Raw genomic sequence first — 13,457 nt, forward strand, 5'->3', positions numbered from 1 at the left:
TATGATGATGTTTCCCCAGAATAAGAAATGTTTGCTGGTGATGATGATGATGATATTTAGTAAGTTGGCCAGAATGACCGTTCTCTCTTAGTGTGCAACAGATGCGGTTTTATAAGAGCAGACAGATTTTGCGGAAACAGAAGGTGGTTCACACAAAGAAGGGCGTTACGAGAACCTGATCAGAACTTTGGTTTGCAGGGTGCAGCTGACTGCAGCGTCTCCATCTGCAGGGAGGACGGCTCTCCTCCGCTGCTACCTGATGATGAAGGAGCGCAGCAGGTGAGACTCCACCTTGCTTTCCTGGACAGATGCTCTTTCTGCATCATCCCGTTCCTCTAGTCCGGTCTGGTCAGGAGGTCCGGTCTGGTCAGGAGGTCCATTCTGGTCAGGAGGTCCATTCTGGTCTGGAGGTCCATTCCAATCAGGAGGTCCATTCCAGTCAGGAGGTCTGGTCTGGTCAGGAGGTCCATTCCAGTCAGGAGGTCCATTCTGGTCTGGAGGTCCATTCCAATCAGGAGGTCCATTCCAGTCAGGAGGTCCATTCCAGTCAGGAGGTCTGGTCTGGTCAGGAGGTCCATTCCAGTCAGGAGGTCCATTCTGGTCTGGAGGTCCATTCCAATCAGGAGGTCCATTCCAGTCAGGAGGTCCATTCCAGTCAGGAGGTCTGGTCTGATCAGGAGGTCCATTCCAGTCAGGAGGTCTGGTCTGATCAGGAGGTCCATTCTGGTCAGGAGGTCCATTCTGGTCAGGAGGTCCGGTCTAACTAGAGGATGTTTAAACTTTAGGTGACACCCAAGCCTCCAGAGACGGTACCACTGTCAGGTATGAGGTTCTGTGGAGGTGTGGTGCTGTTCTTACCTTTCTCCTGAAGGGTGCGACAGGTGGATGAATAATCACTTCTTCATCTAAGCCAATCAGGAGGAGTTTCTTCTCTCTTCTGTGGTTTATAGAAGAACTCTCCTTGGAAAAGATCCTCTGGCAGTCCTGAATCCCTTCTGCCTTCCTGCCACTCCAGCCGGCCGTGGCTCTTCTGTCCTGGATCACCTTCAGACCCTTCCAGCCTCCGCCATGAGCCACACCTCGACTCAACCACAGTAACCGCTGCCTTCCCTGCATCGTCCATCACCATCTAACCTGCAGCCTGTCTCTCCTCTCTCACCTCCTACAGTCCACGACCAGAAGCTTCCCACCTGGCCAGAACCCAGACCCACTTCCACTCACCCCTTCTTCCCTTTTAGAGTTCGGGTTAAGATGTTCTGCTTTTATTGTTCAAATGTAAAACGTTCAAAGCCATGCAGAATTTTTTATCATCGGAACATTAAACAGTTAATCTCACGAGAAGCCTCGGCTCTTTTAAGAGGAAGATAAACCTGGGTGTCATCTGCATAAATGGGAGGAAAGGCCATGTTTCCTGAAGATAGACCCAAGGAGAAGCAGGTACCAAGAGAAAAACCAGGGGCCTAACAGAGACCCCTGTGGGTTCCCTCACTGAAGAGCAGCAGCAGGGACACAAAAAGCCACATTTGGCTTAGAACGTTTGTTCTGCAGTGCAGCAGTGCTGACTCTAAATGAGAGATTTCTGACAGGCAGCAGGTAAACCCAGAGGCACAATGACAACACGCCCTGATCAGCTGCTAGCACATCCTAAAAGGCCAGATTCAGGACAAAAGCTTAGAAACTGAACAACCTCTGGCACTTCTAGTTCTTCCATAAACCTTTTTCAGACAGAAGGCAGATCAAAGCTCATCTCACATTACCAGGAAAAGCAACGCGCTCCACTCACCCAGTCGTTGGGATTTTTCTGGAAACAAGGCGCCCGTTTTATTTTGAAGGGGCCTCTTCCGGTGCGGCGGCCCACCTGCACGCACCTTGACGCAGCTCTGAGGCCAGTCGGCATGACAACGCGCTCTCCAGGGCAAACCGGGAACAGCTGATGGAGGAGGAGGATGGCAGCTCAAGATGCCCTGTAACGGAACCAGCGCTGAGAACGGACCGAGCGGCCGCCCCGGGACCAGAACCGGTTCGCCCCCGGTGCCGGCCATGGAGAGAGCCCGGCCCATCACGGTGAAGGTGTCTGCGGTGAGCCTGGCGCTCAGCTCGCTGTCCTTGCTGCTGCTGGTCACCGCCATCTCCACGGACCACTGGTACCAGACCGATACGCGCAGGCACAAGCAGAACTGCGACGGTTCCGACTCCAACGACCAGAAGAACCGGGAGATGCCCATCTACCACCTGCCGCTGGTGGACACCGGCGGCGCGGCGGCGCGGCAGCGGGACGTGGCGCTCATGAAGCCCGTTCATGTGGGCAGCAGGGAGGAGGAGCTGCTGGAAAACTGGAGGGCCATCCTGGGGATGGGCATCCTGGAGACGGAGTGCGGCAGGCCGCTCTTCTCCACCCACTCCGGCCTGTGGAGGAAGTGCTACTTCAAGGGACTGGACCCGGACATCGACAAGCTCATCGACCGGGGTCCGCGAGCACGCGCACACGCACGCACACACGCGCGCCCACACACACATCTGCACTGAGCATGAAAGGATCAGTGAATGGATGGATGATGATGGAAGGTTTGATAGAAGAAGAAATGTACTAATGTGATCTCAGCCCCAAACCTGAGGACCGGTACCTGCAGACTGGTACCTGAGAACCGGTACCTGAGAACCGGTACCTGAGAACCGGTACCTGAGAACTGGTACCTGAGAACCGGTACCTGAGGACCGGTACCTGAGGACCGGTACCTGCGGACCGGTACCTGCAGATCAGTACCTGAGAACTGGTACCTGCAGACTGGTACCTGCAGACCGGTACCTGCAGACCGGTACCTGCAGACCGGTACCTGAGGACCAGTACCTGCAGACCGGTACCTGAGAACTGGTACCTGCAGACCGGTACCTGCGGACCAGTACCTGCAGACCGGTACCTGAGAACTGGTACCTGCAGACTGGTACCTTCAGACTGGTACCTGCAGACTGGTACCTGCAGACCGGTACCTGAGGACCAGTACCTGCAGACCGGTACCTGAGAACTGGTACCTGCAGACTGGTACCTGCAGACCGGTACCTGAGGACCGGTACCTGAGAACTGGTACCTGAGGATCGGTACCTGAGAACTGGTACCTGCAGACTGGTACCTGAGAACTGGTACCTGAGAACTGGTACCTGAGAACTGGTACCTGCAGACCGGTACCTGCAGACCGGTACCTGAGAACTGGTACCTGAGGATCGGTACCTGAGAACCGGTACCTGAGAACCGGTACCTGAGAACTGGTACCTGAGGACCGGTACCTGCAGACCGGTACCTGAGAACTGGTACCTGAGGACCGGTACCTGAGAACCGGTACCTGAGAACTGGTACCTGCAGACCGGTACCTGCAGACCGGTACCTGAGGACCGGTACCTGAGAACTGGTACCTGCAGACCGGTACCTGAGGACCGGTACCTGAGAACCGGTACCTGAGAACCGGTACCTGAGAACTGGTACCTGAGGACCGGTACCTGCAGACCGGTACCTGAGAACTGGTACCTGAGAACCAGTACCTGAGAACCGGTACCTGAGAACTGGTACCTGCAGACCGGTACCTGCAGACCGGTACCTGAGGACCGGTACCTGAGAACTGGTACCTGCAGACCGGTACCTGAGGACCGGTACCTGCGGACCGGTACCTGCAGACCGGTACCTGAGAACTGGTACCTGCAGACTGGTACCTGAGAACTGGTATCTGCAGACCGGTACCTGAGGACCGGTACCTGAGGACCGGTACCTGCAGACCGGTACCTGAGAACTGGTACCTGCAGACCGGTACCTGAGAACTGGTACCTGCAGACCGGTACATGAGGACAGGTACCTGCGGACCGGTACCTGAGGACCGGTACCTGCAGACCGGTACCTGAGAACTGGTACCTGCAGACCGGTACCCGAGAACTGGTACCTGCAGACCGGTACCTGTGGATCAGTACCAGCAGTCTGTCCATATTACCAGCTAATGAGAGCAGGGTGGGTTGATTTGTTCATACAGGTCCAGTTGGTTGGTACCGGGTTGGTTTGGCTGATTGTGGTTGGTACAGAGTAATAAGGTTGGATTTGAAGTTTTTGTGGTTCTGGTATTCGCTGACAGTTTTGTGTTGGACCTGCTTTTTTTAACTCTTTGTCAGCCAGCCTGATGTTGGAGCCGGTGTTTCTGTTGTTTTTACTGAATCTGCAACTGATCCCCCTCCTTGTCTGTAGAACTTGGATCCATCTGAACCAAGACAGAACACAGAGTCCACAGAGAGGTTCAGATCAAGGAACTGGAACCGTCTGGGTTCTTATTTCTGGAGACGGTTGGAACCTTCTACAGTTTGTTTCTGAGTATGGTGCTGAGCTTTCACTCATTAAAGGTTCTGACCTGACACATCCACAGCTGGCTGGGATGGATCAGAACAGAACCAGCAGGCATCAAGAACCAAGTAGCTTTATTATCTTGGTAAATTTCAATTCAATTCAATTCAGTTTAATTTATATAGCGCCAATTCACGAAACATGAAACTCAAGGCACTTTACAAAGTCAAATTCAATCAGATTATACAGATTGGTCAAAAATGTCCTATATAATTTATTATTATTATTATTATTATTATTATTATTATTATTATTATTATTATTATTATTATTATTATTAATAATAATAATAATAATAATAATAATAATAATAACAATAATAATGTCTTGTACTTGTGCAGCTTTGACACCCTACAGTCCCACCCTGACGGTGGTGAGCTAGCTAGCAGCCACCGCTGCCCTGTCCCAGACTGACAGAGGCTCCCACACATCGGCGCCACGGGACCCGCTGACCACCACCAGCAGTCCAGTTACAGGAGGAACTGCCTAACTTCTGCCTCATCAAACATCATAAGGATTGTTTGATGAGGCAGTCAGGCTCAGGATGCACATAATTACACGTGACATGCAGAAACAAGACACAGTCTTCATTTTTATAAAAAATAAAAAAAACAAGCAGCTGATTTTACTGGTGGAAGCAAGGCTGGCTGGGATGGATCAGAACCAGCAACCCTCGCTGAGGCGTTAGCGTGCAGATAGTCCTCAGCAGCAGCATCTTGACCTCCTCTGTGTTTTATTTCTTCTGATCGTGCTCAGCTCGCTGAATCGTCTGGTTCCTGAAATGTTGCATAGATGTCTACCAAACGTCCGAGAAGCTGAAGCTTGTGAGAGCCAGTAGAAACGATTATCATTGGATCAGAACCTGTGAACCAGTTGTGTGTTTGTAACGTGAGCTGATGGTTTGTTGTTTTCCAGATAGTAGTAATCCATCAGGGTGTAGTAATCTATCAGGGTGCAGTAATCTATCAGGCTGCAGTAATCCATCAGGGTGTAGTAATCTATCAGGCTGCAGTAATCCATCAGGGTGTAGTAATCTATCAGGGTGCAGTAATCTATCAGGCTGCAGTAATCTGTCAGGGTGTATTAATCTATCAGGGTGTAGTAATCTACCAGGGTGCAGTAATCTGTCAGAGTGTAGTAATCTGTCAGGGTGTAGTAATCTATCAGAGTGTAGTAATCTATCAGGGTGTAGTAATCTATCAGGGTGTGGTAATCTATCAGGGTGTAGTAATCTATCAGGGTGTAGTAATCTATCAGAGTGTAGTAATCTGTCAGGGTGTAGTAATCTATCAGGGTGGAGTAATCTATCAGGGTGTAGTAATCTGTCAGGGTGTAGTAATCTATCAGGGTGCAGTAATCTATCAGGGAGTACTAATCTGTCAGGGTGCAGTAATCTATCAGGGTGCAGTAATCTATCAGGGTGTAGTAATCTATCAGAGTGTAGTAATCTATCTGGGTGTAGTAATCTATCAGGGTGTAGTAATCTATCATAGTGCAGTAATCTATCATAGTGCAGTCATCTATCAGGATGTGGTAATCTATCAGGGTGCAGTGATCTATCAGGGTGTAGTAATCTATCAGGGTGTAGTAATCTATCAGGGTGTAGTAATCTATCAGAGTGCAGTAATCTATCATGGTGCAGTAATCTATCAGGGTGTAATAATCTATCAGGGTGCAGTAATCTATCAGGGTGTGGTAATCTATCAGGGTGTAGTAATCTATCATGGTGCAGTAATCTATCAGGGTGTAGTAATCTATCAGGGTGCAGTGATCTATCAGGGTGTAGTAATCTATCTGGGTGTAGTAATCTATCAGGGTGTAGTAATCTATCATAGTGCAGTAATCTATCAGGGTGTAGTAATCTATCAGAGTGTGGTAATCTATCAGGGTGTAGTACTCTATCAGGGTGTAGTAATCTATCATGGTGCAGTGATCTATGAGGGTGTAGTAATCTATCATGGTGTAGTAATCTATCATAGTGCAGTGATCTATCAGGGTGCAGTAATCTATCAGGGTGTGGTAATCTATCAGGGTGTAGTAATCTATCAGGGTGTAGTAATCTATCATGGTGCAGTGATCTATCAGGGTGCAGTAATCTGTCAGGGTGTAGTACTCTATCAGGGTGTGGTAATCTATCAGGGTGTGGTAATCTATCAGGGTGTAGTAATCTATCATGGTGTAGTAATCTATCATGGTGCAGTGATCTATCAGGGTGCAGTAATCTGTCAGGGTGTAGTACTCTATCAGGGTGTGGTAATCTATCAGGGTGTGGTAATCTATCAGGGTGTAGTAATCTATCAGGGTGTAGTAATCTATCATGGTGCAGTGATCTATGAGGGTGTAGTAATCTATCATGGTGTAGTAATCTATCATGGCGCAGTGATCTATGAGGGTGTAGTAATCTATCAGGGTGTGGTAATCTATCAGGGTGTAGTAATCTATCAGGGTGTAGTAATCTATCATGGTGCAGTGATCTATGAGGGTGTAGTAATCTATCATGGTGTAGTAATCTATCATGGTGCAGTGATCTATCAGGGTGCAGTAATCTGTCAGGGTGTAGTACTCTATCAGGTTGTAGTAATCTATCAGGGTGTAGTGATCTATCAGGGTGCAGTGATCTATGAGGGTGCAGTAATCTGTCAGGGTGTAGTACTCTATCAGGGTGTAGTAATCTATCATGGTGCAGTGATCTATGAGGGTGTAGTAATCTATCAGGGTGTAGTAATCTATCAGGGTGTGGTAATCTATCAGGGTGTAGTAATCTATCAGGGTGTAGTAATCTATCATGGTGCAGTGATCTATGAGGGTGTAGTAATCTATCATGGTGTAGTAATCTATCATGGTGCAGTGATCTATGAGGGTGTAGTAATCTATCATGGTGTAGTAATCTATCATGGTGCAGTAATCTATCAGGGTGTAGTACTCTATCAGGATGTAGTACTCTATCAGGGTGTAGTAATCTATCATGTTGCAGTGATCTATCAGGGTGTAGTAATCTATCATGGTGCAGTGATCTATCAGGGTGCAGTAATCTGTCATGGTGCAGTGATCTATCATAGTGCAGTGATCTATCAGGGTGCAGTGATCTATCAGGGTGCAGTAATCTATCAGGATGTAGTACTCTATCAGGGTGTAGTAATCTATCATGGTGCAGTGATCTATCAGGGTGTAGTAATCTATCAGGGTGTGGTAATCTCAGACCAGCAGGTTCTGCAGAACCCCTTTATTCTTCTCTAGGCAGGAAGCCCTGGTCACTGCGACATGGTCTGTTATATCTCAGAGAGAGAGGTCAGAGTGGCGGTACCTGGCAGCACTCAGACCACACATCAGATTATCTCGCTTCAAATCACATCAGCTCCATTATGTTCCTGGTCAGTACACCGCATTAGCCGGACCCTGATCCCAGATCAGGTTAGAACTATCGATCCTTGCTGGGCGGGCAGGAGGAGGAGCAGGAATCACTTCAACACTGCAACCACACTACATTTCCCATAATGCACCCGTCAGAATAAATAGTAACCAGAGGGCATCCTCCGTTTTTCTGGAGCCCAGCACCGGTTCTGCTCATTTCTAGTTCTGTTTATTGCAGCTTTCTCTCTGCAGGGCTTTAATGACATCACCCCAGGTGTGACTCACCTGTGTGTCTCTGCAGGTATCGCAGATCGCTGCACAGCTGTGAAGTATCATTTTTCTCAGCCAATCAGATTACGGAACATCCCTCTGAACCTGACCAGAACCATCCAACAAGACGAGTGGCACCTGCTACGTGAGCGCACTCACACACACACACACACACACACACACACACACACACACACACACACACACACACACACACACACACACACACACACACACACACACACACACACACACACACACACACACACACACACACACACACACACACACACACACACGCACACACACACACACACACACACTCACACACACTCACACACACACACACACACACACACACACACACACACACACACACACGCACACACTCACACACACACACACACAAACAGGATGTGAAGTTTACCTGCAGTCTGATGACACCTGTGTGACATCACTCAGAAACTCAGCCTCCTATTGGCTGATCATTCCTCGGCTGCCGTCCTTCCTGTGTCGCACGTTGCCATGGAAACATATGACAGGGTTGCGTAACCGAGGGGGCGAGCAGTAGCCAGTTACCACGGCAACAGCCTCATTAGATACAGAAACAGATGAAAAGATATTTTCCTGCTCTTCAGTTGGTACCAGCAGACCCAGTGTCTGGTGACCAGAACCTTCACACTGCAGAGATGCTGGGCGGTCCAAACAGGCAGAACCACCCAGATGTGTAACGCTGCATCCAGATGTGTAACGCTGCATCCAGATGTGTAACGCTGCGTCCAGATGTGTAACGCTGCGTCCAGATGTGTAACGCTGCGTCCAGATGTGTAACGCTGCGTCCAGATGTGTAACGCTGCATCCAGATGTGTAACGCTGTGTCCGTCCTCAGATCTGCGGCGCATCACGGCGGGCTTCCTGGGCATGGCGGCTGCTGTCCTGCTGTGCGGCAGCATCGTGGCGTCGGTGGGATTCTTCTGGGAGGAGAGCCTGACGCAGCACGTCTCCGGCCTGCTATTCCTCATGGCAGGTAACACCCCCCCCCCCCCCCCCCCCCCCCCCCCCCCCCGCCTGCTGGGAGCAGCAGCACTGAAGGTCACACTGAGAGGTTACATCCTGTTGTTTAACAGGAAGCTGTTCCAGATTAGCATCTTCCCTCAGGCTTTTGGTGCCTGAAGGCTTCAGGTCAGAGGAGGAACCCTTCCACCAACGCTGGACTGGATCTGAGACAGAAAGCAGCCAAAGTTCAGAGAAAAAGACCTTTAGAGAGCCTGGTTCCTGGTTTCTTGTTTGGCTACTGGTTCTGTCTAGGGTCCTCCAGGTCCGGCCTCCTGCAGCTTTCAGGTGTGTCCCTGGGTCAAATCCCTGACCCAGCTCCTCGGTCTGCAGCCAGGTTCTCCAGAGTCCTGCTGAGGACCCCATTGTTGGACCAGGGACACCTAAGACTGGACCTGGAGGACTGGAGTTGAAGAACCCTGGCCTTCCAAAGTCAACTGTGGGCATAACTTTGGTGAAATATGCCAGGATTCATTTCTTATGCAATATTCAATTCAATTCAATTCAATTCATTTTATTTATATAGCGCCAAATCATGAAACATGTCATCTCAAGGCACTTTACAAAGTCAAGTTCAATCATATTATACAGATTGGGTCAGATTATACAGATTGGTCAAAAATGTCTTATATAAGGAAACCAGTTGATTGCATCAAAGTCCCGACAAGCAGCAGTCACTCCTGGGGAACCGTAGAGCCACAGGAAGAGTCATCTGCATTGTACATGGCTTTGCTGCAATCCCTCATACTGAGCAAGCATGAAGCGACAGTGGGAAGAAAAACCACCCATTAATGGGAAAAAAAACCTCCGGCAGAACCGGGCTCAGTATGAACGGTCATCTGCCTCGACCGACTGGGGTTACAGAAGACAGAGCAGAGACACAACAAGAGAAACAAAAAAGCACAGAAGCACACATTGATCTAGTAATCTGTTCTACATTAGATGGTAGTAGCGGGTGAGCCGTCTTCTCTGGATGATGTCACAGTTAACAGAACGCCAGACCAGGTGTACCTACTATGAAGAGAAAAGAGAGAGAACAGAAAGTTAAAGCAGAAATGACAACACATAATGCATAATTGAAGAACAGTAGAACTCAATATAGTGAGAAAATTAGATCCTGATATACTCCAGTAACCTAAGCCTATAGCAGTAAAACTATAAAGGTAGCTGAGAGTAACATGAGTCACTAGTTATAATTTTTGTCAAAAAGAAAAGTTTTAAGCCTTCAAATAATAGTAGAACAAATAATAATATTATTTGTTCTCTGGAGCTATTTTTCAAACCTGGAAGAAAGAAACTTCACTGCGACGCCGCCTCTCCCCGTGAGGGTGCCACCGTCTCATGACAGCCCCCAGGAGCCGCTGCCCGTTCTGTTACAGTTAAGCAAGCGGTTTTGCTTCTGTGGCGTCTCCATTGGGCGGTTTTATTGGAGAAATTGCAGTAGTTTTAAGAATTAATCTCCCAGACCATCCAGTCTGGTACCGGCTGAGGTTCACCAGCAGTCCCCACGGACAAACACAAGCTAGCGTGCTCCCAAAAATAAAACCCATCCACATCTGCCAATTAGTTTATTATTTAGGAAGGTGGAAGTCTGAGACCCAAAACACATTTTGTCACTTAAAACATTTTATCTGTAGCTAAAAAAGGAGCAGTTTGCTGTCGCTGGGCAGATTAGGAGCTAAAAGAGCCATTTGGTCTGGACTGAGCAGCAATGGTAGTGCTCGCTGGGCGTTGCCGTCCAGGTAGGTTCTTCCTGGAGTGGGCGGGTACTGACTGCTCTACTAGACCCGTCACAGCCCTGGTCTTCCAGGACAGGGAGCAGACTTCACCAGGATCACTCAGACATGCGTGAACCAAGCAGAACTTGGTTCTGATGAGGGGACAGCATCAGGATATAGCCCCTGAGTGAGTAAAGTCCTCAGCCCCTATGCGCTGAGGTTCTGATGGTTCAGCTGCAGATGTTCTGATGTTTTGACGGAGCAGTTTTAGCTTTTTTCAGAAACCAGGATGTGACATCAGTGAGCGTGTGTTCTGATCCAGACTTGGTTCTGTTCTGTCCTCAGGGATCTTCTGCACCATCTCTTTGTGCACGTATGCTGCCAGCGTGACCTACGACCTTTCCAGGAACCCGCCTTTCATCTACGGTCTTCCGGCGGACGTGGATCACGGCTACGGATGGTCCATCTGCTGCGCTTGGGCCAGTCTGGGTCTGACTGTGGCGTCCGGCTGCCTCGGAACCTCCTTCCCTTTCCTAAGTCGGGCCGGAGCGCTCGGATCCAAAACGGCCCGGGAATCGTCCGTCTGAGGCGCCAGTCAGGAGAAGCTGGACCGAGTTTAGACTCTGCTGTGGGCAGGACATTGGACCTCAGGTGGACAGGCTCACCTGTTTGTAGAGCCATTGCTCAGCAGAGCGCCACCTGGTGGATGTAAAGAATGAGGAGTCTGATTGGGTCTGCAGGTCCAGTTTTGTTTGGACTCGGACCTCCTGAGTATATTTGCAGGTTTTCTGCTATGACATCATTGCTGGATGAGGTCACATTTTTATTTTGGACTATGATGAACTTCATGAATGGTTTTCATCACGACTGAAGGTTGGCACAAAAACTCGTTAAATGTCTGAGGTCGTTAACACTGGCTGTTAACGATGAAGCTCGTTAACCTGATCCATTTTCACACCCAGCCGCCCTTAAAAACCCAAACTATCTCTTCTTCTTGATCTGAAGTCAACAGAAATAAAACTTTAGTGTTTTCAGGAAAGTCCAAACCTTCAGCTTCAAACTGAACTCACCTGTTTCAGGACTGAGTCGATTTTCGCTTCTCATCACTCAGCTTGATGAACATCCAGCGACCGTTTCAGAAAGAATGGCCGATCTACCCTGACTAGAAAGCTGCTGCTCTGAGTAGTTCCTCCTCACTCTGCCTGGCTGATACAGGTGATATCAGCCAGGTAACTAAACTCAGCGTCCAATCAAAAAGCCCTGATCAATGGATTGCAGATAACGTCATGGGAGCATGCACTTCCCAATAGTTGAATTTGAAACTTTTATGAAGAATATTAAACCATAACTAACAAAAATAAAGAATGCTGTTGCTGCAGAAAAAGTAAGTTAGCTGCAGAGAATTGCCGAAAAAGTAAATGCATGAGTGATATGAGTGTCGTGACAAAGAATTAAAGCTTTTTCTCCTCACACTGCATTCAGGGGGGGGGCTAGGTGAAGCCTGACTGGCATTAACAGGACGTGGCAGCAAATCAAGATGAGGTATCAAAATACTGTTTAATGGGGAAAGGTCCAGTTCTAAGTTATTCTTCTGTTTAATCAACTACAGCTAGGCTATAATAACAACTTGGCTATAATAAAGATTTGCAATTAATGATGCAATAACTGATATGTTCATTCATTTATTAAAAATATGCTGTTGGAATAAAAACGAAGAGCAGCATAGACAAATTGTTCAGAACTGAGAGCGTCCCTCGTTGTTAGAAAAGTGATGTGCGGCTGAGAATATTTAAATAAATCATTAACAGCAGCGGAAAACAGTAATCCTTGAAAATATATTAATCCAGAAATGATGAGACATTTAATGGTGGTCTGATCAGCCTCCTGACAGAGATTTCTGAGGAGTGTTTGCTCTTCAGCAGACGAGCCAGATCTCGGCTAAAAGGAAGGAAAAACTCAGAGTTAGCTCAAACATCTCAGCTCGGTAGCAGGTTTGCCGTCTGCAGGAACTTACTCTGGATATCCACTGAGCCAGCTTTCTGAAACAGGTGAGATCAGGTGGCCGCAGCTTTTTACCTGACTGGATGAAACAAACATCTTTATTTATCAGTCAGCTTGCTACGAAGCTTCAGTCCAGAACCTTGTAGGACTTTTCTGATCGGGTTTGGGTCACTCTGTGTTCCTTTGAAGCTGTGCAGCCAAGGACCCGTGGATCCTGCTTTTTCCACTAAGAACTGAGTTCTAAGTTCAAACCCGGTGTCCAACTGTTTGCTCCAGAACCTGTTGTTCAGGTCCGGTTCCATCAGTACTGAGGGTGAGAGCAAACTGAATGGATCCATGGCCTGGCCCAGATTAACAATCTAAAATGTTCTGTTTGGATCAATCCAGCACCTTCAGTTGAGAAACGGTATCAGTGAAGAATTTCTGTCAGACCTGTTCCTTGAACTTTGGTCCAGAACCGTCTGCAGGTTTGGCTAAGAACTCAGACATACCTGTGTAAATACTGTAAATGTTCTGATCCTACCAGTGAATATACTCCAGCCGTGTTCTGATTGTTCTGATCGTTCAGCTGTGAGCTGAGCCACAAACTGGACCGGACCAAGTGGACTGAGCCAGAGGGTTTATAGGTCAGATGGGACAGGAAGTTCTGTGTAGCCGACTCTCGGGTTGCTGTTCAGAATATGTTCTGT

At 48.4% G+C, this 13,457-nt stretch overlaps 1 protein-coding gene across 1 annotated transcript; it reads left to right on the top strand.

Annotated features, from left to right (window-relative positions):
* The first annotated feature begins 1,797 nt into the window (after window positions 1-1,797).
* On the top strand, window positions 1,798-12,251 carry tmem178 (transmembrane protein 178). Its single transcript, XM_036134073.1, has 4 exons — window positions 1,798-2,467; window positions 8,028-8,141; window positions 8,886-9,023; window positions 11,113-12,251. The coding sequence occupies exons 1-4, from the start codon at window positions 1,960-1,962 to the stop codon at window positions 11,352-11,354; spliced, it is 1,002 nt and encodes a 333-aa protein (XP_035989966.1). The 5' UTR covers window positions 1,798-1,959; the 3' UTR covers window positions 11,355-12,251.
* Window positions 12,252-13,457: the final 1,206 nt, after the last annotated feature.

This window comes from Fundulus heteroclitus, unplaced genomic scaffold, assembly GCF_011125445.2.
Source record: "Fundulus heteroclitus isolate FHET01 unplaced genomic scaffold, MU-UCD_Fhet_4.1 scaffold_733, whole genome shotgun sequence".
Lineage (NCBI taxonomy): Eukaryota > Metazoa > Chordata > Actinopteri > Cyprinodontiformes > Fundulidae > Fundulus > Fundulus heteroclitus.